This window comes from Bombina bombina, chromosome 1, assembly GCF_027579735.1.
Source record: "Bombina bombina isolate aBomBom1 chromosome 1, aBomBom1.pri, whole genome shotgun sequence".
Lineage (NCBI taxonomy): Eukaryota > Metazoa > Chordata > Amphibia > Anura > Bombinatoridae > Bombina > Bombina bombina.
This window is the reverse complement of record NC_069499.1, coordinates 158,674,874-158,702,079: the sequence shown is the minus strand read 5'-3', so window position 1 is coordinate 158,702,079 and position 27,206 is coordinate 158,674,874. Positions and strand designations below refer to the sequence as shown.

General features: G+C 35.9%; 1 protein-coding gene across 1 annotated transcript in view; it reads right to left on the bottom strand.

The window, feature by feature from the left end:
- GPHN (gephyrin) overlaps window positions 1-27,206 on the bottom strand; it is a 1,061,400-nt gene that overhangs the window by 519,546 nt on the left and 514,648 nt on the right. Inside the window, 1 exon segment of the mRNA XM_053697683.1 lies at window positions 14,240-14,306. Coding sequence (XP_053553658.1) covers window positions 14,240-14,306 — 67 coding nt within the window.

The following is a 27,206-nucleotide window of genomic DNA, read 5'->3' as shown; positions in this document are numbered from 1 at the left end:
ATAACGTGATGACGTCACTGTGCAACTTTATTTATACTTAAAGTATAGGAGGAGGGGGCATGCTGCTGTTGGAAAGGGAATCGCCTAACCTTTCCAACAGTGTAAGTCTTGGGGGTCTGTAAAAACAATAAAAAAAGTCTGTTTTCCTAATGCATTCACTGGTTTTCCCATAACATTCATCTAATATTTGAAGAGATAATCATTTTTTTGAACTGCACAATTATTTTCATAATCATTATTGAGAATATTAACTGCCTTCACCACTGGAGAGATATATTGTAATGCTGGGGTTACAAACAATGTTTTCCTAATTCAGAAACTCTACTAGATGAAGAGAGAAGCTACCGAAAATCTAAAACTTTATGCATAGATTCAAAAAGATGAATTTGCAAAACATGCAAAGATCAAGGAAGTACAGGAATAATTTAATGCTGAACAAGGTCTTTATACAGCCAGAAAGACACAATGTATGTGTAGATTATGATTTTTAACAAAATTAACAGAAACCTAGATTTTTAGAGAACTAGAAAAAGTTCTTCACCTGAGTCATGCAGACAGAAAGAATAACCCAAAACCTGTAAAAGGCCATGGCAGTAACACGTTTTCACGCTTGTTTCATGTGGGTGCCAATCAAATTGTCCACTTCAGAGAAGAATATCAGTATTTTATAAATCATATAAATGCATACAATATTAAAAATATCATTCCCTAATAACCATCATGCATGATATATAATCTTGTCATAGGTAGTTCATCATAAAACTAATTTAAAAACAGTCAATATCCTTCTAATCCTTCTTATTGGTAAATCCGCTTCCCTTTAAATATAGTAGCAGAAAAACATCTCAATTACAAACAATAACCTGATTACTCTCCAAAGTCTGGATTATGGATAAAACATCAAAGTGCTCAAAGAAATGCCATTCTCATCTTACTCCCCAGCACAAAAACATGCACCCTCTGGTAAGTTAATCACAACCTGTGTTTTTAACATTTTAACCCTCTCACCCCCTTGTTGGTAAAACTGTTTGTGTAGGCACCATGAATTTACACTACAACTACAACAAATGTAAAAGCCACATATTTTCTTCCTTTTAGCTTTACAGTTTTCCAAACCCACACGTCACTTTCAACTTCGGCAACACATTTCAGCCCAAAAAGAACCTTTGTCAAGGCTTGACAAAGGACATACTGTTATGATGGATCTTTTGATGACTCCTAACCACAGATTACCATCAGGATGAATCTAGTAAGAGAAGAAAACGGTCTGAGAGTTCAAATGACAAATACAATATGAATCCATGCAAGTGGAACTATATCTAAAGTCTCTGCCATCAGCCACAGTCTTTTGAATGAGATATGCATGTGCAAGTGATTCCTAATACTTTGTTTTTTCCCCTTCCAGAAACACTCTAGACAGTGTCCGGAATAATTCCCCAGAAAAAAAAATAAGAAAAACAGCTTAATGGCACTATAGAACTTGGAAAGCTATACTTCCCACTCACAAGCATAAAGCAACTGAATCAATTGGGATAAGACACAAAAAACTATGTAATCTGATATTTTCCAGAGTAGCTGATAAAACCTCAGTTAATAGATGGATATAAAAACTAAAGTACGATTCCTTCAGATACATAAATACAAACTAATCTGGACCTTTTTAAAAAAATCTGTTTAGACTTTATGTATAACACTGGGCATAATGTATCTCCTTTTGAAACAAAGGAAAGCTTAGTGAAAACCTCAGCTGCTGTTACTTAAATGGGAAAATAAAAGTACTGTAAGACTTATAAAACCCTGAAGCACAGCCCAAAAAGTTCTGAGGAACTTGAAGAAATAAAAAAGATAAAATATTGCAGAAGGAAGGCTTTTGAAATGTAAACTGTATCTTAAGGAATCGACAGGCGCCATTGGGCAGTCTTAGAGGAACTTTCTTGGAAGATTCACAGTAAATGTTCAAAGAGGATTTCCTGATCCCATTATTTTAATCCTAGGAAGATTTGAGCATGTTCTGAGGTTTAATAAGATATTTACATGCACATTTACAGACATACTTAGGAAATAGTTAAGTTTACAATAAAAAAACATTAATAACATTAACAAATTAGAAGACTCAATGGAAACACTTTTTTCAAGAAATAACGCAGTTTAATCAGACTGGTCAAACAGCTCTAAAACTGAAACAAAACAAAAATTACTAGCATATAAACACACTGCAGAAAAAAATATAAGTGAATCCACTCTAATTTCTTCCTTATCTTTGGGTTTTTAACTAAAGAACAATGTTTTAAGCAAACCCTCAAATGTTTGGATAAAATCAGGAACATAACAGTGCATACACCATGTGTCTATGTGAAAGCTCTCATTTCACAATATAAGTGTGGCTCTTAGAGTCAGCAACAGTTCATCAAGCTTTATTTGCTGCTTGGCCACAGGCCGTGTCTTAACAATGGTAAGAGTTAGCTGAAACTTTGCAGTAGCAAGTGTTCTGTCAAACCCCACTATGGCCACCTGTACAAAATAAAGAAAATCCAGTTTAGCCCACCTTCAGATAGGCTGAACATGAACTGACTATAGCAGGGAGGAGAGGTGAATTCCACAAACGAAAAATGCTAGAACGGCTCAAAATAACATCCACTTTATTCGTTTAAAAGTGAAACCAACCATCTTGGGCTTGTACAACATACAAAATAATTAAAAGGGTTAGAGAGCAGCACACATCCACAAACTAAGCACGTGTTTCGGGATTCCCCCGTACTCACAGATAGTTGGGGGAGGGTACGCTCAATATATTTAAAGTATACAATAACACTATACACCTGGTACTACTAATTGATACACAACGTTGAAAAAACTAACTTGCTCTTAACATCTCTTACCAGTTTTTCAACTCCTGCAGTTATAGAAACTAAATTTAGTTAGAGATAAGTGAAAGAGACCTATTAGGAAAATAAAGGTAATACACGGGAAATATATATATATATAAATATAATGCAATATATTAAATATATTAAGATAAAATATGTATTAAATATTAAGGCTATAGCATAGTTATTATTCATAGGATTACATTTAAATTTACCCCACACTGATCATAATGAGCATATGAAAGCAGTGTGATTGTGCAATATTGCATGGTATAAACATAGTGCATACATATATATATACACACTGGTAGTAGAATAAATTGACACTACTCAAATATTATCAAGACTCATGGATATTCATATTACATAATATACATGTGGAGGTAAAATTTAGTGTGATGTAGCACATCCAATATGATAGAGCATCTATGAGTATCGATAAACAATACACGAGAATTACATGTATAAATATAAATATGTAGACGTGTATATCACACTGAATTAGGTGATATATACTTGCATATCAAGTAATATTATTCTAAGTCTATGGAACCAACATAAATGCTTGAATATAAGCATGAATTACTGCATACTGAAACAACAAAGAAGGAATATGATCAAGTAATTCCCTGTTAAGACCTGGTAAGACATTGGAACACAAAGGCACAAAAAACATAATTTATGTAAGAACTTACCTGATAAATTCATTTATTTCATATTGGCAAGAGTCCATGAGCTAGTGACATATGGGATATACAATCCTACCAGGAGGGGCAAAGTTTCCCAAACCTCAAAATGCCTATAAATACACCCCTCACCACACCCACAATTCAGTTTAACGAATAGCCAAGCAGTGGGGTGATAACCAAAGGAGTAGAAAGCATCAACAAAGGATATTTGGAAATAATTGTGCTTTATACAAAAACTCATAACTACCATAAAAAGGGTGGGCCTCATGGACTCTTGCCAATATGAAAGAAATGAATTTATCAGGTAAGTTCTTACATAAATTATGTTTTCTTTCATGTAATTGGCAAGAGTCCATGAGCTAGTGACATGTGGGATATCAATAGCCAAGATGTGGATCTCCACTCAAGAGTCACTAGAGAGGGAGGGAATAAAATAAAAACAACCATAATCTGCTGAAAAAAATGAATCCACAACCCAAAAATATAAGTTTACTTAATTTGAAAGAAAAAAAACTTAAATCAAAAGCAGAAGATTCAAAACTGAAACAGCTGCCTGAAGAACTTTATCTACCAAAAACTGCTTCCGAAGAAGCAAATACATCAAAACGGTAGAATTTAGTAAATGAATGCAAAGAGGACCAAGTTGCCGCTTTGCAAATCTAATCAGCTGAAGCTTCATTCTTAAAACCCCACGAAGTGGAGACTGATCTAGTAGAATGAGCTGTAATTCTCTGAGGCGGGGCCTGACCTTGATGAATCAAAAGTTTCAACCAAGAAGCCAAGGAAATAGCAGAAGCCTTCTGACCTTTCCTAGGATCAGAAAATAAAACAAATAGACTGGAAGTCTTCCTGAAATCTTTAGTAGCTTCCACATAATATTTCAAAGCTCTTACCACATCCAAAGACTGTAAGGAACTTTCCAAAGAATTCTTAGGATTAGGACACAAGGAAGGGACAACAATTTCTCTACTAATGCGGTTAGAATTCACAACCTTAGGTAAAAATTAAAAAGAACTCTGCAAAACTGCCTTATCCTGATGAAAAAATCAGAAAAGGAGACTCACAAGAAAGAGCAGATAACTCAGAAACTCTTCTAGCAGAAGAGATGGCCAAAAGGAACATCACTTTCCAAGAAAGTACTTTAATGTCCAAAAAATCCATAGGTTCAAATGGAAGAACCTGTAAAGCCGTCAGAACCAAATTAAGACACCAAGGAGGAGAAATTGATTAAATAAAAGGCTTAATAAAAACGAAAGCCTGTACAAAGTATAGCAATCTTTCTGTGAAATAAAACAGAAAGAGCAGAGATTTGTCCTTTCAAGGAACTTGCAGACAAACCCTTATCCAAACCGTCCTGAAGAAACTGTAAAATTCTAGGAATTCTAAAAGAATGCCAGGAGAATTTATGAGAACACTATGAAATGTAAGTCTTCCAAACTCTATAATAAATCTTTCTAGAAACAGATTTACGAGCTTGTAACATAGTATTAATCACCGAGTCAGAGAAACCTCTATGACTTAGTACTAAGCGTTCAATTTCCATACCTTCAAATTTAATGATTTGAGATCCTGATGGAAAAACGGACCTTGAGATAGTAGGTCTGGCCGAACGGAAGTGGCCAAAGCGGGCAACTGGACATCCAAGCCAGATCCGCATACCAAAACCTGTGTGAACATGCTGGAGCCGCCAGCAACACAAATGATTGTTCCATGATAATTTTGGAGATCACTCTTGGAAGGAGAACTAGAGGCGGGAAAATGTAAGCAGGATGATAACACCAAGGAAGTGTCAGCGCATCCCCTGCTTCCCCCTGAACATCCCTGGACCTGGACAGGTATCTGGGAAGTTTCTTGTTTAGATGAGAGGACATGAGATCTATCTCTGGAAGACCCCACAACTGAACAATCTAAGAAAACACATCTGAATGGAGAGACCACTCCTCTGGATGCAAAGTCTGGCGGCTGAGATAATCCGCCTCCCAATTGTCTACACCTGGGATAAGCACCGCAGAGATTAGACAAGAGCTAGATTCCGCCCAAACAAGTATCCGAGATACTTTTTTCATAGCTTGGGGACTGTGAGTCCCACCCTGATTATTGACATATGCCACTGTTGTGATATTGTCTGTCTGAAAACAAATGAACGGTTCTCTCTTTAGCAGAGGCCAAAACTGAAGAGCTCTGAGAATTGCAAGGAGTTCTAAAATATTTATTGATAATCTCGCCTCTTGAGATTTCCAAACCCCTTGTGCTGTCAGAGATCCCAAAACAGCTCCCCAACCTGAAAGACTCGCATCTGTTGTGATCACAGTCCAGGTTGGCCGAACAAAAGAAGCCCCTTGAACTAAACGATGGTGATCTATCCACCATGTGAGAGAGTGTCGTACATTGATTCAGCATACAAAGCTGTAGAGGTCTCATGTGAAAACGAGCAAAGGGGATCGCGTCTGATGCTGCAGTCATGAGACCTAAAACTTCCATGCACATAGCCACTGAAGGGAATGACTGAGACTGAAGGTGCCGGCATGCTGCAACCAATTTTAAACGTCTCTTGTCTGTTAGAGACAGAGTCATGGACACTGAATCTATCTGGAAGCCTAAAAAGGTGACCCTTGTCTGAGGAATCAAGAAACTTTTGGTAAATTGATCCTCCAACCATGTTTCCAAAGAAACAACACTAGTTGATTTGTGTGAGATTCTGCAGTACGCAAAGACTGAGCTAGTACCAAGATATCATCCAAATAAGGAAACACCGCAATACCCTGTTCTCTGATTACAGAGAGTAGGGCACCCAGAACCTTTGAAAAGATTCTTGGAGCTGTTGCTAGGCCAAATGGAAGAGCAACAAATTGGTAATGCTTGTTTAGAAAAGAGAATCTCAGAAACTGAGTTCTGGATGTTCTGGATGAATCGGAATATGAAGGTATGCATCCTGCAAGTCTATTGTGGACATATAATGTCCTTGCTAAACAAAAGGCAGAATAGTCCTTATAGTCACCATCTTGAAAGTTGGTACTCTTACATAACGATTCAAAAATTTTCAGATCCAGAACTGGTCTGAATAAATTTTCCTTCTTTGGTACAATGAATAGATTTGAATAAAACCCCAAACCTTGTTCCTGAGGAGGAGCTGGCATGATTACCCCTGAAGACTCCAGGTCTGAAACACACTTCAGGAAAGCCTGAGCTTTTACTGGATTTACTGGGATACGTGAGAGAAAAAATCTTCTCACAGGAGGTCTCACTCTGAATCCTATTCGATACCCTTGAGAGACAATGCTCTGAAACCGTTGATTTTGGACAGATTTTATCCAAATATCTTTGAAAAACCTTAATCTGCCCCCTACCAGCTGAGCTGGAATGAGGGCCGCACCTTCATGCGGACTTAGGGGCTGACTTTGGTTTCTTAAATGGCTTGGATTTATTCCAACTTGAGGAAGGCTTCCAATTGGAAGCAGACTCCTTGGGGGGGAAGATTGAGTTTTTGTTCCTTATTCTGACGAAAGGAATGAAAAATGGTTAGAAGCCTTAGATTTACCCTTAGGTTTTTAATCCTGAGGCAGAAAAACTCCCTTCCCCCAGTGACAGTTGAAATAATAGAATCCAACTGAGAACCAAATAAATTATTACCTTGGAAAGAAAGAGATAGTAATCTAGATTTAGATGTCATATCAGCATTCCAAGATTTAAGCCACAAAGCTCTTCTAGCTAAAATAGCTAAAGACATGGATCTAACATAAATTTTGATAATATCAAAAATTGCATCACAATAAAATGATTATCATATTGCAATAGGCGAATAATGCTAGATAAGTCAGAATCCAATTCCTGTTGCGCAAAATTCTCCAACCAGAAGGTTGATGCAGCCTCAACATTAGCCAAAGAAATTGCAGGTCTGAGAAGATGACCTGAATATAAATAGGCTTCCTATCTAAAGGAACCTTAAAAGGAAGTGCTATCTTCCATAGGAATCGTGGTACGTTTAGCAAGAGTAGAAATAGCCCCATCAACTTTGGGGATTTTTCCCCAAAACTCTATAGATTTTGCTGGTAAAGGATACAATTTTTTAAACCTTGAAGAAGGAATAAAAGAAGTACCTGGCTTATTCCATTCCCTAGAAATCATATCAGAAATAGCCTCAGGAATAGGAAAACCCCCTGGAGAAACCACAGGAGGTTTAAAAACAGCATTTAAACGTTTATTAGACTGAACGTCAATAGGACTGGTTACCTCAATATCCAAAACAATTAACACTTCTTTTAATAATGAACGCATATACTCTATTATAAATAAATAAGTAGATTTGTCAGTGTCAATGTTTGAGGAAGGATCTTCTGTATCAGATAGATCCTCATCAGAAGAGGATACATTATTTTGTTGGTCATTTAAAATTTCATCAACTAAATGAGAAGTTTTAAAAGACCTTTACATTTATTAGAAGGTGGAAATGCAGACAAAACCTTCAAAATAGAATCAGAAACAAATTCTTTAAAATTTACAGGTATATCATGCACATTAGAAGTTGAAGGAACTACAACTGGCAATGTGCTATTACTGATGGATACACTAACTGCATGTAAAAGTTTATCATGACAACTATTACAAATGACATTCTGCGAAATAATTTCAACAATTTTACAACAAATGCACTTAGCTTTGGTAGGACCGATGTCAGGCAGCAATGTTCCAGCAGAAACTTCTAGGCAGGATCAGATAAAGACATCTTGTAAAATGTAAGATAAAAAACAACATAAAAAGCAAAATTATCTCTTTCCTTTCAGGAATGGGTAAAAAAGCAAAAAGCATAGGCCTCTGATAGAGAAAAATCAAGAGGCAAACATCAATGAGGTATTGAAATAATGAAAAAACTTTTTGGCGCCACAAATAACCGGAAATTACACACTCGTGTCACTAATGACGCAACCGTGTGAAAGGTCTCAGCGTCAAGTATGACGCCGGAAATGACGAAGTTGCATCATAGACGTATTTTTCCGCGCCAAAAATATTTTCGCGCCAAGAATGACGCAATAAAGTTTAGCATTTGACGCACCCGCGAGCCTAATGCCACCTGCAATTTGCAAGAAGTAGTCAATTGAAAAAAGACTAAACCCCAGGTAAGAAAATAAATTCTATAAAAGATGTTTATATTACCCAAATATGAAACTGACAGTCTGCAGAAGGAAATACATGAACCTGACTCATGGCAAATATAAGTACAATACATATATTTAGAACTTTATATAAATGTATAAAGTGCCAAACCTTAGCTGAGGTGTCTTAAGTAATAAAAAACATACTTCCCAAAAGACACCCATCCACATATAGCAGTAGGGATGCACCGAAATTTCGGCCGCAGAAAGTTTCGGCCGAAAATTGCATTTTTGGCTATTTCGGTTTTCGGGTTTTTTTTGCCTGTTATTTTCGGTAAAATTATTGTGTAGCATGTTTCAAATTTGATGCTAGCCTAGAGCTGCTGTTTAAGTTTATTACTTGACTTACTGTTCTGTATATAATGAGTTTTCTAGGACCCCCAAGGCGTGAAAAAAAGTTCTGCCTCTGGGTCTAGGACTTTATTTGGATAATTGGTAAAAAAAAACCTGTTAAATATGATTATGTTACATAGAACTAAATGAAGAATAATACAGTATATTGATATTTATAATTGTTTTAAGTAGGGATGCACCAAAATTTTGGTTGCAGAAACATTTTGGCCGAAAATGGCATTTTTTGCTTGTTTTTTTTTCTTGGTAAAATTATTGTGTAGCATATTATTGTTTTAAGATATTTTTGTCCAATTTTAGTGTGTTTCTTTCAATAAAAGTGTGGGCTTTTTTATTGGCTCTAATTATGCAAAAAAAAAAAAAAATGAAAATAATTTGAAAAAATACATTTTCAGTATCAGTTTCGGTTTTCGGCCAAGTGCATCCCGGATTTTCGGATTCGGTTTCGGCCCAGAATTTCCATTTCGGTGCATCACTATATAGCAGATAGCCAAACCAGTACAGAAACAGTTATCAGTAGAGGTAATGGTAAATTGAGAGTATATCGTCAATCTGAAAAGGGAGGTAGGAGATGAATCTCTACGACCGATAACAGAGAACCCATGAAATAGACCCCCGTTAGGGAAATCATCGTATTCAATAAGTGATACTCCCTTCACGTCCCTCAGACATTCACTGTACTCTGAGAGGAATCGGGCTTCAACAATGCTGAGAAGCGCATATCAACGTAGAAATCTTAGCACAAACTTACTTCACCACCTCCATAGGAGGCAAAGTTTGTAAAACTGAATTGGTGAGGGGTGTATTTATAGGCATTTTGAGGTTTGTGAAACTTTGCCCCTCCTGGTAGGATTGTATATCCCATATGTTACTAGCTCATGGACTATATATATATATATATGTACAGAGATTACTCAAGAATATCAATACACAAAGACTCCATCAACTTTTATCTAACGTTCCCAATGCTTCATAATATCATATGCAGAATTGAAACACTTGGGATATCTGGTCTCCAACTTAAAAATCCAAAAAATTTCTCTATGATATAACGCTTTTTCACTGTCACACCCTCTTTTGGGGCATCTTACTAGTTCAATCGCTTGCCATCTTAGAGTTTCTACGGATTGCTGATGTCGGTGTATAAAGTGTGTTGCTAGGGCTGAGCATTCTTTGCTACAATTTATGTTGCTTAGATGCTCACGAATTTTAGACCTCACCTCCCTAGTGGTGAGGCCAACATACTATAGTTTACACTCTACACAAGAGATTATATCCTATATTATAAAAGACAAGAGTTTGTCTGAAGCCGTCATGCGCAGTTCAGACAAACTCTTGCAGCTGATCGCACGCGCACCCACCCGGCAGCAGCGCGAGGACCCGGCAGCACAGCTGATCAGTGAAACAAAGCAGCGCGAGGACCGGCAAGTGAAGGCGCACACGAGAGAGAGAGAGAGAAAGAGAGAGAAAGAGAGAGAAAGAGAAAGAGAGAGAAAGAGAAAGAGAGAGAAAGAGAGAGAAAGAGAGAGAAAGAGAGAGAAAGAGAGAGAAAGAGAGAGAAAGAGAAAGAGAGAGAGAGAGAGAAAGAGAGAGAAAGAGAGAGAAAGAGAAAGAGAGAGAAAGAAAGAGAAAGAGAGAGAAAGAGAGAGAAAGAGAGAGAAAGAGAAAGAGAAAGAGAGAGAGAGAGAGAGAGAGAGAGAGAGAGAGAGAAATATAACACAACACGGCCCGTGTGAACGGGCTTTAGGACTAGTATACAATAAAGCACATGCTGCAATTTATACACCGACACGTTTCATCTAAGCAACATAAATTGTAACAAAGAATTTATATTTACAAATTTATATATATATATATATATATATATTTTTTGTGTCTTTGTGTTCCAATGTCTTACCAGGTCTTAACAGGGAATTACTTGATGATATATTCCTTCTTTGTTGTTGCAGTATGCAGTAATTCATGCTTATATTCAAGCATTTATGTTGGTTCCATAGACTTAGAATAATATTACTTGATATGCAGGTATAAATCACTTAATTCAGTGTGATATACACGTCTACATATTTATATTTATACATGTAATTATCGTGTATTGTTTATCGATACTCATAGATGCTCTATCATAATGGACGTGCTACATCACACTGAAATTTACCTCCACATGTATATTATGTATTATGAATATCCATGAGTCTATATATATATATATATATATATATATATGTATACACTATGTATATACCACACAATATTGCACAATCACACTGCTTTCATATGCGCATTAAGATCAGTGTGGGTTAAATTTAAATCTAATCCTATGAATAATAACTATGCTATAGCCTTAATATTTGATATATATTTTATCTTAACATATTTAATATATTGCATTATATTTGTTTCCTGTGTATTACCTTTATTTTCCTAATAGGTCTCTTTCACTTATCTCTAACTGCGGGAGTTTATATACTTGCAATAGATGTTAAATACAAATTAGTTAGTTTTTTCAACGTTGTGTATCAATTAGTAGTACCAGGTGTATAATGTTATTGTGTATTAACTAGTAGTATCAGGTGTATAGTGTTATTGTATACTATAAATATATTGAGAGTACCCTCCCCTATCTGTGAGTACGGGGAAACCCAAAACGTGTCCTTAGTCTGGGGATGTGTGCTGCTCTCTAACCTTTTTAATTATTTTGTATGTTGTAAAAGCCCACAATGGTTGGTTTGACTTTTAAACTAATAAAGTGGATGCTATTTTTAACCATTCTAGCATTTTTCATTTGTGGAATTCAGTGATTTGAGCAAGCTACTGGGCTCTTTAACACAGCTGAGACACTGAGTACACCACCAGTGCTGTGAACCGGAAACACAGGATTTGACCCGACTGGTCACACAGAGGAGCTACAGCTGAGACGTTTGGCGGAGCGACTAAAACACAGGTGATCTGTTGTCCTCATGGAGGTTTTGCGGCCACAAGTTTGAAACATGAAGATAACACTTATAGATGACATGTAAGTGAATACTTGTTGTGAACCCTTTTAGCTCCGTGCATTATAACAGACTTTCACATTGGCTTGGGATTGATTTCATAACGGGACTCTGAAAGTTTCACCTTAAGTGTGGTTTGGCTAGTGCTGTTGCGCTCATGTTGTTGATTAAGGGAGGAGAGGTGCTCATGTAGGGCTATGGATTTTCACCTCAGAAATTATACGGTTTTAAAAGAGTGAGAGAAAATGGTTGTATATGTTAAATCTTCAAAACTGTATAAAATGTACCATGTTTGCAATTTCTTTTATCTAAATTAATTTATATTATTTGAAAGGTGATGTTCCCCCTCCGGCATAGTAATGTACATAAGAAATTAATTAAAGAAAGTTAAATTCTAGAGTAAAGTATCACAAGCAGAACTTTTCCTTTACAAAGATATGAAGTCCCCAGTCCTTTTTAAGGCTTAGTAGAGCACTTTGAGGAAACATAATTAGCATGACTTTTACTACAGGCAATATTAGACATTTCATACTACTGAGAGAGGATTTATTGGCTTTCAAATCTTCATTTATATTTCAGCCCACAGGAATCAAAGAAGTCATTAATATCATTACTTTTCTGCCAAATGTGTAAGCTGAAAAACAGTGAAAAATCCATGAAAATGTGAATAAAGTTTTTGTTCTTTGATTTACATTTTCCTTTGCAGGGCATAATAAAAAATAATAGATAATACAACATTTAGCTTTTAATAGCCTTAAACCTTTGTAGATTTAAATATGATCACCATCATTAAAGGGGTTAACACTATTTTTTCATTATTCTTTTAATGAAATCTATACTTTCACAGCTATTCTCCACTTTTGATTTTAATATAAGTAGACACTGTAATTTATTTTGTTTCTATATTTTTACTATTTTTCATTCCATTTATACTTACTCATATAATAGTCAATAAAAAATTATATTTATTTTAATATAGCCATTAAAATCATCAAAATAGTTATGGGGAACCAAAAGTAATGATAGACTACTATATAACACAGTTTCAGATTTAAATATATATATATATATATCTCTTGTGAACAACTGATGTTTTTGAAACAAACAATTAGGCAGCTCAGCAGAAGGGCGACCATTTTTAAATGCTACATAGATGGAAATTGGAAAACCAATGTACCAGGAGAGATAATGGTGCAGATTGGTAAGGTCAGAAATCTATTATTTTATATTATGTTCTGTTAAATGTTGCAGGTTTTATTTTAACGCTTAACTTTGTATGTTGTAAAATGACTCTACTTTCTAGTAATACTTAGTGTAGTATCTGTTAGGCTGCTTGGAGTATTACTAGGATTTTAAGCAGTAAGGCTTTAACCAGGAAGCATATAGAAAGTAAATAGTGGGCCAAGATGCCATCACATCTTTGAGATCAATGTCATTACTTACATACAGCTGTGTTCTGCCAGCATCACCTGCCTGTTTAAAAGTGCAATACGAAAATGCTCTAATATGTTATTGTTAGCATATAACTGTTTAAAGGGACACTGAACCAAAATGTTTTCTTACGTTATTCAGATAGAGCATTCAATTTTAAGCAACTTTCTTATTTACTAGGTATCTTTAGTTAAAAAGCAAGAATGTAAGTTTAGATGCCGGCCTATTTTTGGTGAACAACCTGGGTTGTTCTTGCTGATTGGTGGATAAATTCACCCACCAATAAACAAGTGTTGTCCATGTTCTAAACCAAAAATTGTCTGGCTCCTTAGCTTAGATGCCTTCTTTTTCAAATAAAGATAACAAGAGAACGAAGAAAAATTGATAATAGGAGTAAATTAGAAAGTTGCTTAAAAGTGAATGCTCTATCTGAATCATGAAAGAAAAAAATTGGGTTCAGTGTCCCTTTAACCCCTGAAAATAGGTTAAACACATAATTGGAGTCGGCTCCAGAGCACACATGTACTACTGGGTGCTAGCTAAGAACATCTGAAGAGCTAAAGGCAAGAAGCCACCAATCACCAGCTAGCTCTAATTGGTGAAGGATTAAGTACATATGCTTTTTCAACAAAGGAAATCTGAAAATAAATGTGAATTTATTAAAGGTGTTTTAAAATTAAACGTGCTATCTGAATCATGCAAGTTTAATTTTGACTTAAACCTAGGCCTTTAATTACCTGTAAAAAAATAATGCTCACCTGTGATCCTTTCTTGCTACCTGGTAAGTTGATAATAAGCGTTTTCCCTCGGATGCCACATACAGGTCTGTAAACAAAACATAACAACAATAATAAATACTAACGAGTCATTGAAAGAGTTCAAGTGTGAACGGGAAGGAGTGCCAAGGTAGATGTTTGACAGTATGAGAGCGAAGATGTCAACACAAAAAGAGTATTGTCACTCATTAATGGAAGTGGAGGAGGCTGTATTAAGTTACATACAAGGAGCATACCATACTACCACTATACTACAGAAGCAACCAGATATTCTACCAAGGGATACATATGTGCACATAGTCTTGTCACAGTCTGTTCCAGACTCCTTCTGATTGTATGTTGTTGGCCCTGTCCATTACAAACTATGCATATAGGTTCACACATAGCACCTTTTACCAAAGAAAAGAAAATGTCATAATACAGATTACTACAATATGGTGCTGCCCACACAATAAATTAAAGGTAGTGCTAATGGTGACAAACAAAAGGTATTTTGCTTGTGTTCTGAATCTTACCATCATCTCTGCCATCCATACAAACTCTACCCCACATCAGTATAAATAACAGATTTCCTCAGGTCTGCAAATTCTAGTAAACTCAATAAACTAGTCACTCCAATTTGATAGTAGAAAATACAGATGTCCACTACATAAAATGCTATAAACACCAGAGCACAAATACAAATGGAATGTTTTTTTTTTAACTTCTTGAATAGTTTTTTTGTCATCTAAGAAAGAAAAAAGCAGGACTGATTTCACTGCCTATGTTATATAATATAAAAATATAATGCAAAATCCAACCTTAAATGGAAAACTGAATACAAAATTTGTTTCCCCTTTATTTTTTCCAAATTACTTTTTATACCTACTGTAAAGTATTAAATGTATGGGGAATTGTTCCTTCCTGTTTATTTGTGTATTTAATATAGCTGGTTTTGCTCATTGAACTAATCAACTGTTGTTCTCTAGGGCACGCCCATAACACTGTGCAGACCCTGCTGGTAAAGCAAACTTAATAAAGTTATTTATCTTAGGAATTGAAATGCTAATTGTGGTTGTGGTGTTGAATAAGCACAAACAGCTATATCACATACCAAATCTCTCAATTAGTGCTATTGTCTTCTATATAAATAGCTTTTCCACAGAGAAGGTGTTTGTTACTCATATTTTTAGTCTAGGTGGGGATATGACAGACAAAATTAGCAATTAAAAATAGCAAATTAAAGGTAAAGGAGCTGTTTGCAGACAATTAAATACACTCCGCACATAAAATTGAACATTGGGAGCACAATATAGTACAATGTCCCTTTGTGTATTTAGCCAAGCCAACAGTCTGCTTTGAGTCCTTCCAAGAAAAGAAAAGTTCATAATTATTTCCCCGATCTGGTTGTAAAGTATTAACAGTGAAATATGGAAAGGTGATTCTAATTATGTGTATCACACTATCTGACAGAGTTATGTGACAGCTCTATTATGGAGTATATGATTCTGATACACAGAGGACAGTAAAAGTTCTAAAATACAATTTTTATTCTTTATTTTTCCATGATGATGCACACCAGTAGACATTTCTGAAATTTTCATTTTTTATTTTTTTAAACAACTCTGGCTGAACAAATCAAATTTACTTAAAGGGACAGGAAACCCCAAAATTTTATTTCATGATTTAGATGATGATAGAACATACAATTTTTAAACAGCTTTCCAATTTACTTCTATTATACAATTTGCTTCAGTCTCTTCTTATCCTTTGCAGAAAGGACAGCATTACACTACTGGCAGCCAGATGAACATATCTAGTTAGCCAATCACAAAAAATTGTGTGCAGGCACCAATCAGCAGCTAGCTCAAGCAAGTGTAGGATATGTGCATGTTGTTTTTCAACAAGAGATGCCAAGAGAACGAAGCACATTTGAAAATAGAAGTGAATTTAAAAGTGTATTACAATTACATGCTATATCTGAATCATGCAATTTTAATTTTAACTCTCCTATCCCTTTAAATGGACAGTTATCACGAAGAAATCATGATTTTATGATGTCAGGGGTTCATTTTTCTTTCTTTTCTTTTTGTGTCTTGTATTTCTGTGTCTGCTATTTACAATTTCCTATCAAGACACAAACTTTAGATCAATTAGAGTTGAATAACTAGGATATATTGACATGTTTTATTATGTTACACGATGACCAAATATGACAGACATGTCATATGTGGTATCAAAATAATCATCATAATGTCACAATGGAATTGCTTATAAGGGTAGGTGTATTATATATACATAATCAAAATAAATGATCTAATAACTTCAGCTAGGGCTTGTAATTTGGGGTTTGTGGCCTGCCATGGAAAAGGGGTGGCTACCTTTCTTGCCCACTCTGGATGGGGCATGGTCAGAAACTTGCCCTCAGGAAAAATGTATTTAATGGTGAATGTAGCAAAATAACAGTCATTTTACATCGCAGGTTGTAAAAAAAATATATAAATTACCATTTGTCCTTGCCGAGCTCCCATGGGACAGATATGTTAACTAGTACTTTATTAGATTCTTGTTTTGTACTCCTTTTAATTTTAAAAACTGTTGCTTTGTGTAATTGTGTTTGTTAACTCCTTATTTATATAAATGCACTGTGACTCTTTTTTGATCATAATAAATGTTCCTTTATTAAGTTTTTGCATTTGAACCACGTTGCCGAAGAGACTGGTAATAACAGTTTTTTAGGTAGTTTTTTTTTGCCAAATTTTGTTTAGGGATTTTTAATCTGTTTGTCTGGGTTTTTCCTTAGAATTTCCCATATAATAACCTTAAAGTGGTGGCAGCAAAGATAGTTTAGTGCGGGTGTCATTAAAAGAGTGTTTGTTAACACTTGCACCCACTGAATTAAATTACATGCTTTTCATGCAGTAGCTAGACTCTGACAAACTGGTTAAAGGGACAGTCTACACCAGAATTTTTATTGTTTTAAAAAACAGATAATCCCTCTATAACCCATTCTCCAGTTTTGCATAACGAACACAGTTATATTAATATACTTTTTACCTTTGTGATTACCTTGTATCTAAGTATCTTCTGACAGCCCCTGATCACATGACGTTTTATTTATTATCTATTGACTTTTGCATTTTAGCCAATTAGTGCCGTGTTTGGCTGAGTCTTACATAACTCCACGGGCATGAGTATAATTTATCTATATGGCCCACATGAACTAGCAGTCTCCTGTTGTTAAAGCAAATAAAAAAGCATGTGATAAGAGGCTGTCTGTAGTGGATTAGAAACAGGCAGAAATTTAGAGGTTTAAATGTTATAAAGTATATTAATATAATAATAATAATAATAATAATAATAATGGGTAGTAAAGGCATTATCTATCTTTTTAAACAATAAGAATTTAAGTTTTGACAGTCCCTTTAAGGTGGAAAGGTTCTGTTAATCCCTTGTGTGACACACTGGTCACTGTTTCGGGGTTGGTAAAACCCTGTAAGTCACAAAAGTAAAGTAAAAATGAAACTTTTGTGATTCAGATAACACATACCAATTTAAACAACTTTCCATTTTACTTATATTATCCAATTTGCTTTGTTCTCTTAGTATCCTTTTTTTTTTTTTTTAAACATACCTAGGTAGGCTCAGACGTAGCAATGCACTACTGGGACCTAGCTGCTAATTGGCGGCTGCACATATATGCCTCATTATTGGGTCACCTATTGCGTACATCTATCTGTCAGTAGTGCATTGTTGCTTCAACAAAGAATACAAAGAGAATGAAGCAAATTTTATAATAGTACATTAGATTTTTATTTTTAAATTGTATGCTACATCTGAATCATGAAAGAAAAAAGTGGATTTTCATGCCCCTTTGAATACTTTAGTTAAGCAAAAACTTAATTTTCGTTTTGTTCTTTAACAATCATCTCAAGATAAAGCTTAATGTGAATACTGTTTAACAGCAGCATTTCTGAAATAAAAGCAAAATACCAGCTAAGTTCAGCAGACAACTACATGGAAGAAGGTGGATGTGGAAGCTATGGAACACATACTGTGGATAATCCTAGAATGGAACACTAGGGGCAAGTGATCTAAAAATGAATATCATTCTTGCACACACTTGATCCTAGTAAATCACTTTGAATCTATGTATATGTTTTTACTATTCCTAAAAGTCATACAAACCTCTACAGAATCCAAGAAATGAGAAAGTATGTTTACTGATCTGGGGAACAATGCTCTACATTGAAGTTACTCATATGATAACAACCCCAAATAACAAAAAACATAATTTATGTAAGAACTTACCTGATAAATTCATTTCTTTCATATTAGCAAGAGTCCATGAGCTAGTGACGTATGGGATATGCATTCCTACCAGGAGGGGCAAAGTTTCCCAAACCTCAAAATGCCTATAAATACACCCCTCACCACACCCACAATTCAGTTTAACGAATAGCCAAGAAGTGGGGTGATAAAAAAGTGCGAAAGCATATAAAATAAGGAATTGGAATAATTGTGCTTTATACAAAAATCATAACCACCCCAAAAAAAGGGCGGGCCTCATGGACTCTTGCTAATATGAAAGAAATGAATTTATCAGGTAAGTTCTTACATAAATTATGTTTTCTTTCATGTAATTAGCAAGAGTCCATGAGCTAGTGACGTATGGGATAATGATTACCCAAGATGTGGATCTTTCCACGCAAGAGTCACTAGAGAGGGAGGGATAAAATAAAGACAGCCAATTCCTGCTGAAAATAATCCACACCCAAAATAAAGTTTAATGAAAAACATAAGCAGAAGATTCAAACTGAAACCGCTGCCTGAAGTACTTTTCTACCAAAAACTGCTTCAGAAGAAGAAAATACATCAAAATGGTAGTATGCAAAGAGGACCAAGTTGCTGCTTTGCAAATCTGATCAATCGAAGCTTCATTCCTAAACGCCCAGGAAGTAGAAACTGACCTAGTAGAATGAGCTGTAATCCTTTGAGGCGGAGATTTACCCGACTCAACATAGGCAAGATGAATTAAATATTTCAACCAAGATGCCAAAGAAATGGCAGAAGCTTTCTGGCCTTTTCTAGAACCAGAAAAGATAACAAATAAACTAGAAGTCTTTCGGAAAGACTTAGTAGCTTCAACATAATATTTCAAAGCTCTAACAACATCCAAAAGAATGCAATGATTTCTCCTTAGAATTCTTAGGATTAGGACATAATGAAGGAACCACAATTTCCCTACTAATGTTGTTAGAATTCACAACTTTAGGTAAAAATTCAAAAGAAGTTCGCAACACTGCCTTATCCTGATGAAAAATCAGAAAAGGAGACTCACAAGAAAGAGCAGATAATTCAGAAACTCTTCTGGCAGAAGAGATTGCCAAAAGGAACAAAACTTTCCAAGAAAGTAATTTAATGTCCAATGAATGCATAGGTTCAAACGGAGGAGCTTGAAGAGCCCCCAGAACCAAATTCAAACTCCAAGGAGGAGAAATTGACTTAATGACAGGTTTTATACGAACCAAAGCTTGTACAAAACAAAGAATATCAGGAAGATTAGCAATCTTTCTGTGAAAAAGAACAGAAAGAGCAGAGATTTGTCCTTTCAAAGAACTTGCGGATAAACCTTTATCTAAACCATCCTGAAGAAACTGTAAAATTCTCGGAATTCTAAAAGAATGCCAAGAAAAAAGATGAGAAAGACACCAAGAAATATATGTCTTCCAGACTCTATAATATATCTCTCTGGATACAGATTTACGAGCCTGTAACATAGTATTAATCACAGAGTCAGAGAAACCTCTTTGACCAAGAATCAAGCGTTCAATCTCCATACCTTTAAATTTAAGGATTTGAGATCCTGATGGAAAAAAGGACCTTGCGACAGAAGGTCTGGTCGTAGCGGAAGAGTCCAGGGATGGCAAGAGGCCATCCGGACAAGATCCGCATACCAAAACCTGTGAGGCCATGCCGGAGCTACCAGCAGAACAAACGAGCATTCCTTCAGAATCTTGGAGATTACTCTTGGAAGAAGAACTAGAGGCGGAAAGATATAAGCAGGATGATACTTCCAAGGAAGTGATAATGCATCCACTGCTTCCGCCTGAGGATCCCGGGATCTGGACAGATACCTGGGAAGTTTCTTGTTTAGATGAGACGCCATCAGATCTATTTCTGGAAGCTCCCACATTTGAACAATCTGAAGAAATACCTCTGGGTGAAGAGACCATTCGCCCGGATGCAACGTTTGGCGACTGAGATAATCCGCTTCCCAATTGTCTATACCTGGGATATGAACCGCAGAGATTAGACAGGAGCTGGATTCCGCCCAAACCAGAATTTGAGATACTTCTTTCATAGCCAAAGGACTGTGAGTCCCTCCTTGATGATTGATGTATGCCACAGTAGTGACATTGTCTGTCTGAAAACAAATGAACGATTCTCTCTTCAGAAGAGGCCAAGACTGAAGAGCTCTGAAAATTGCACGGAGTTCCAAAATATTGATCGGTAATCTCACCTCCTGAGATTCCCAAACTCCTTGTGCCGTCAGAGATCCCCACACAGCTCCCCAACCTGTGAGACTTGCATCTGTTGAAATTACAGTCCAGGTCGGAAGAACAAAAGAAGCCCCCTGAATTAAACGATGGTGATCTGTCCACCACGTTAGAGAGTGTCGTACAATCGGTTTTAAAGATATTAATTGAGATATCTTTGTGTAATCCTTGCACCATTGATTCAGCATACAGAGCTGAAGAGGTCGCATGTGAAAACGAGCAAAGGGGATCGCGTCCGATGCAGCAGTCATAAGACCTAGAATTTCCATGCATAAGGCTACCGAAGGGAATGATTGTGACTGAAGGTTTCGACAAGCTGAAATCAATTTTAGACGTCTCTTGTCTGTTAAAGACAGAGTCATGGACACTGAATCTATCTGGAAACCCAGAAAGGTTACCCTTGTCTGAGGAATCAATGAACTTTTTGGTGAATTGATCCTCCAACCATGATCTTGAAGAAACAACACAAGTCGATTTGTATGAGATTCTGCTAAATGTAAAGACTGAGCAAGTACCAAGATATCGTCCAAATAAGGAAATACCACAATACCCTGTTCTCTGATTACAGACAGAAGGGCACCGAGAACCTTTGTAAAAATTCTTGGAGCTGTAGCTAGGCCAAACGGCAGAGCCACAAACTGGTAATGCTTGTCCAGAAAAGAGAATCTCAGGAACTGATAATGATCTGGATGAATCGGAATATGCAGATATGCATCCTGTAAATCTATTGTGGACATAAAATGCCCTTGCTGAACAAAAGGCAAGATAGTCCTTACAGTTACCATTTTGAACGTTGGTATCCTTACATAACGATTCAATATTTTTAGATCCAGAACTGGTCTGAAGGAATTCTCCTTCTTTGGTACAATGAAGAGATTTGAATAAAACCCCATCCCCTGTTCCAGAACTGGAACTGGCATAATTACTCCAGCCAACTCTAGATCTGAAACACAATTCAGAAATGCTTGAGCTTTCACTGGATTTACTGGGACACGGGAAAGAAAAAATCTCTTTGCAGGAGGTCTCATCTTGAAACCAATTCTGTACCCTTCTGAAACAATGTTCTGAATCCAAAGATTGTGAACAGAATTGATCCAAATTTCTTTGAAAAAACGTAACCTGCCCCCTACCAGCTGAGCTGGAATGAGGGCCGCACCTTCATGTGGACTTAGAAGCAGGCTTTGCCTTTCTAGAAGGCTTGGATTTATTCCAGACTGGAGATGGTTTCCAAACTGAAACTGCTCCTGAGGATGAAGGATCAGGCTTTTGTTCTTTGTTGAAACGAAAGGAACGAAAACGATTATTAGCCCTGTTTTTACCCTTAGATTTTTTATCCTGTGGTAAAAAAGTTCCTTTCCCACCAGTAACAGTTGAGATAATGGAATCCAACTGAGAACCAAATAATGTGTTACCCTGGAAAGAAATGGAAAGTAGAGTTGATTTAGAAGCCATATCAGCATTCCAAGTTTTAAGCCATAAAGCTCTTCTAGCTAAAATAGCTAGAGACATAAACCTGACATCAACTCTGATAATATCAAAAATGGCATCACAGATAAAATTATTAGCATGCTGAAGAAGAATAATAATATTATGAGAATCATGATCTGTTACTTGTTGTGCTAAAGTCTCCAACCAAAAAGTTGAAGCTGCAGCAACATCAGCCAAAGATATAGCAGGTCTAAGAAGATTACCTGAACACAGATAAGCTTTTCTTAGAAAGGATTCAATTTTCCTATCTAAAGGATCTTTAAACGAAGTACCATCTGACGTAGGAATAGTAATACGTTTAGCAAGGGTAGAAATAGCCCCATCGACTTTAGGGATTTTGTCCCAAAATTCTAATCTGTCAGACGGCACAGGATATAATTGCTTAAAACGTTTAGAAGGAGTAAATGAATTACCCAATTTATCCCATTCTCTGGAAATTACTTCAGAAATAGCATTAGGAACAGGAAAAACTTCTGGAATAACCACAGGAGATTTAAATACCTTATCTAAACGTTTAGAATTAGTATCAAGAGGACCAGAATCCTCTATTTCTAAAGCAATTAGTACTTCTTTAAGTAAAGAACGAATAAATTCCATTTTAAATAAATATGAAGATTTATCAGCATCAATCTCTGAGACAGAATCCTCTGAACCAGAAGAGTCATCAGAATCAGAATGATGATGTTCATTTAAAAATTCATCTGTAGAGAGAGAAGTTTTAAAATATTTTTTATGTTTACTAGAAGGAGAAATAACAGACATAGCCTTCTTGATGGATTCAGAAACAAAATCTCTTATGTTATCAGGAACATTCTGCACCTTAGATGTTGAGGGAACTGCAACAGGCAATGGTACATTACTAAAGGAAATATTATCTGCTTTAACAAGTTTGTCATGACAATTAATACAAACAACAGCCGGAAGAATAGCTACCAAAAGTTTACAGCAGATACACTTAGCTTTGGTAGTTCCAGCACTAGACAGCGATTTTCCTGAAGTATCTTCTGACTCAGATGCAACGTGAGACATCTTGCAATATGTAAGAGAAAAAACAACATATAAAGCAAAATTGATCAAATTCCTTAAATGACAGTTTCAGGAATGGGAAAAAATGCCAATAAACAAGCTTCTAGTAACCAGAAGCAAAGAAAAAATGAGACTGAAATAATGTGGAGACAAAAGCGACGCCCATATTTTTTGGCGCCAAAAAATACGCCCACATTGTTTGGCGCCTAAATGCTTTTTGGCGCCAAAAATGACGCCACATCCGGAACGCCAACATTTTTGGCGCAAAAAAATGACGCAACTTCCGGCGACACGTATGACGCCGGAAACAGAAAAGATTTTTTGCGCCAAGAATGACGCAATAAAATGAAGCATTTTCAGCCCCCTCGAGCCTAACAGCCCACAGGGAAAAAAAGTCAAATTTTTAAGGTAAGAAAAAATGATTGATTCAAATGCATTATCCCAAATATGAAACTGACTGTCTGAAAATAAGGAATGTTGAACATTCTGAGTCAAGGCAAATAAATGTTTGAATACATATATTTAGAACTTTATAAATAAAGTGCCCAACCATAGCTTAGAGTGTCACAGAAAATAAGATTTACTTACCCCAGGACACTCATCTACATGTTTGTAGAAAGCCAAACCAGTACTGAAACGAAAATCAGCAGAGGTAATGGTATATAAATAAGAGTATATCGTCGATCTGAAAAGGGAGGTAAGAGATGAATCTCTACGACCGATAACAGAGAACCTATGAAATAGACCCCGTAGAAGGAGATCACTGCATTCAAATAGGCAATACTCTCCTCACATCCCTCTGACATTCACTGCACGCTGAGAGGAAAACCGGGCTCCAACTTGCTGCGGAGCGCATATCAACGTAGAATCTAGCACAAACTTACTTCACCACCTCGATAGGAGGCAAAGTTTGTAAAACTGAATTGTGGGTGTGGTGAGGGGTGTATTTATAGGCATTTTGAGGTTTGGGAAACTTTGCCCCTCCTGGTAGGAATGTATATCCCATACGTCACTAGTTCATGGACTCTTGCTAATTACATGAAAGAAATATAATCATCTAAAATGCACCTACAGTCATTAAGCATAAGCACAGACTGCATCATGCCAAAACAATATAGAAAATAATTAATCAGTTGGAGATCTCAACATTCTAAGCACTCGTCTCTGCAATAACGTTTCCCACTACACAATATATACCCAGGATCCTCCTACACTCACAAAATGTCTCAAAACTTCTCTCTTTGACCACATATTCCAAGGAAATATCTTAAATTCTGTTCAGTTCTTGGCCTCTGGCATTTTACATATTTGTCCTTCCTTGTTAGTTATATGAACTAGATGTACAGAAAAATGTATCAAGATTTTAGGCAGACACATTCTTAAGAAGAGAACCTGTCCATCTGCAACCGCTTCTTGTGAAGTTGCATCGCATTGCAAAATTTACCATTGCTCAAGAGCAAGTACTATCTGCCTGACCTTTCTACTGAATACTGGAGGTAAAAATGTAATACAATTATAAAACTTGAATGTGCACAACGAAGAAACAAAGTTAATTTCCAACATTCAGAAGAACCAAGAATTATGCCCTTAATGAAAAATGAAAAAAGAATTATGTTAATGAAAAATAAGAAAAAAAGAGGCGCCATACGCAACATGTTCTTACATGACAACCTATAATTTTCGATCATCCATTTAAAAAAGTGAAACTATGGATAATGATTAGATGACATTTACAAAAACCCAATGACAGGCTATTAAAAAGAAGAGGACATTGCTTGTGAGTTGTCATCTGTGACATACACCAGAATTAGTACAAGTTATTTTAAAGGCAATGGTAGGAAACAGCTGAGATAATGGTAAGAAAAGGTGAAAAATATGTTAAGAAATGTTGTAAGCACCTTTCTATGTTTTTAGGGTGCACATGTCCCTCTTAAAGCTCAAAATTAGTCTCATACCAAGGCAAGGGGTGTGCAGATAAGATTAGAGTTAGGAAGGTATGGGGTTATTGACAGCTTTGTGTCTTAGGGATATGTTTCTGAATTTAATTCTAGAGGAAGTAAACAGACGTGCTAACAGAAAGAAGAAGCAGATAATGAACAGTGAGTAAGTTGTCCTGTCAGAAGTATGTATGAGTGGCTGAATGAATGTATGAGTGGCTGAATGAATGTATGAGTGGCTGAATGAATGTATGAGTGGCTGAATGAATGTATGAGTGGCTGAAATGAATGTATGAGTGGCTGAAATGAATGTATGAGTGGCTGAAATGAATGTATGAGTGGCTGAAATGAATGTATGAGTGGCTGAAATGAATGTATGAGTGGCTGAAATGAATGTATGAGTGGCTGAAATGAATGTATGAGTGGCTGAAATGAATGTATGAGTGGCTGAATGAATGTATGAGTGGCTGAAATGAGGCAGGATGTAAGGAAAGAGCAGCAGTTGTCAAAATGGTATATAAGTGATTACAATTATAAAGGTGTCTTGAATGAGAACATTTTGGTGTCTTTTTTATGGAAAAGTGGCGGTATTTAGCCAAGACCTGAAACTATAGAGCAATTTAAATATCTGGGTTAATGTGGTGCCCCAAGGAAGTGGGCATGAGGGCTTAAAACGGTTTTCTGCTGTCATTTTTGGTGTTGATGTATTTAGATGGTACACGGGTTGCAGTAGTAGCCATTTTTTGATATTTAAACAACAATAGGAAATCCAGGATCATATACTGGATAGGCAACTGATGAAATAAGCAAGCTTTTGATGTCAATTTGGATGACATAAGCATATAAGAAAATGTTGAAATCGACAGGACTTGATAAATGAAATTTGGGAGGATGGGCCGGCTAAAAAGAGAAGGAAAACCAGAACTAAGCCTGGTCCAACAGAGAAATAGAGAAAAAAAAACAGGAAGATTTGTAGCTTCTAAAAGTCAAATCTTTCACTAAAGAAAAACTGAAAAAAGCAGAAGCCTAAAACTTGAGATTTAATGGCTCAACTAAGCCATCCTAAATGAATTTAAGTATCTGAAGAGTTACCCCACTTTTGCCAAAATAGCGATCTGATAACATGCGATAATCATCACAGACTTACAATAATATTGAAAACACCTTATAAGAAAATCAATTATTATTTAGAATTAAGGACTCTGTATCTGGTTTCAGTTGACAGATAAATTGACCTTGCTGCAAAAGATAGAGAAAAAAGGAGGGGAAAATGTTGCATCTAATATGATTAAAATATAGAAAAAGCACCTCTTTAATAATAATTTATGAAAAAAGAAGCTTGATCTTGGAGCCTACAAAACCATTAGGTCATTTAATTAAAAACAAACAAAAAAAAACATTTTTTTTTGTTTTTTAAGAAACTCAAAATTTTGTTTCATGATTCAGATAGAGAATACAATATTAAACACATTTCTCATTTACTTCTAATATCTAATTTGTTTCATTTGCTTGGTATCATTTGTTGAAAGAGCAGCAATGCACTACTGTTTTTTAACTGAACACATGGGGGAGCCAATGACAATCTGTATATATATGCAGCCACCAATCAGCAGCTAGAACCTAGGTTATTTGCTGCTCCTAAGCTTACCTAGATAAAACTTTCAGCAAAGGATAACAAGAGAAGTAAGCAAATTAAATAATAGAAGTAAATTGGAAAGTTGTTTAAAACTGTATATTCTATCTGAATCATGAAAGAACATTTTTTGGTTTCATGTCCCTTTAACCTTATAAGTTATCACTTGCTATGTCAATAATATAACCAATTTCTGAGAGAGAAAAAAGAAAATAATTAAATCCTAGCTCTAGTTCTGCTTATACTGCAGAAAATGCTACATTATAAAAATAGCATTTTAAAATGGAAATAGAGATTGTAAGTCAGTGAGTGCACATGGCATTAAA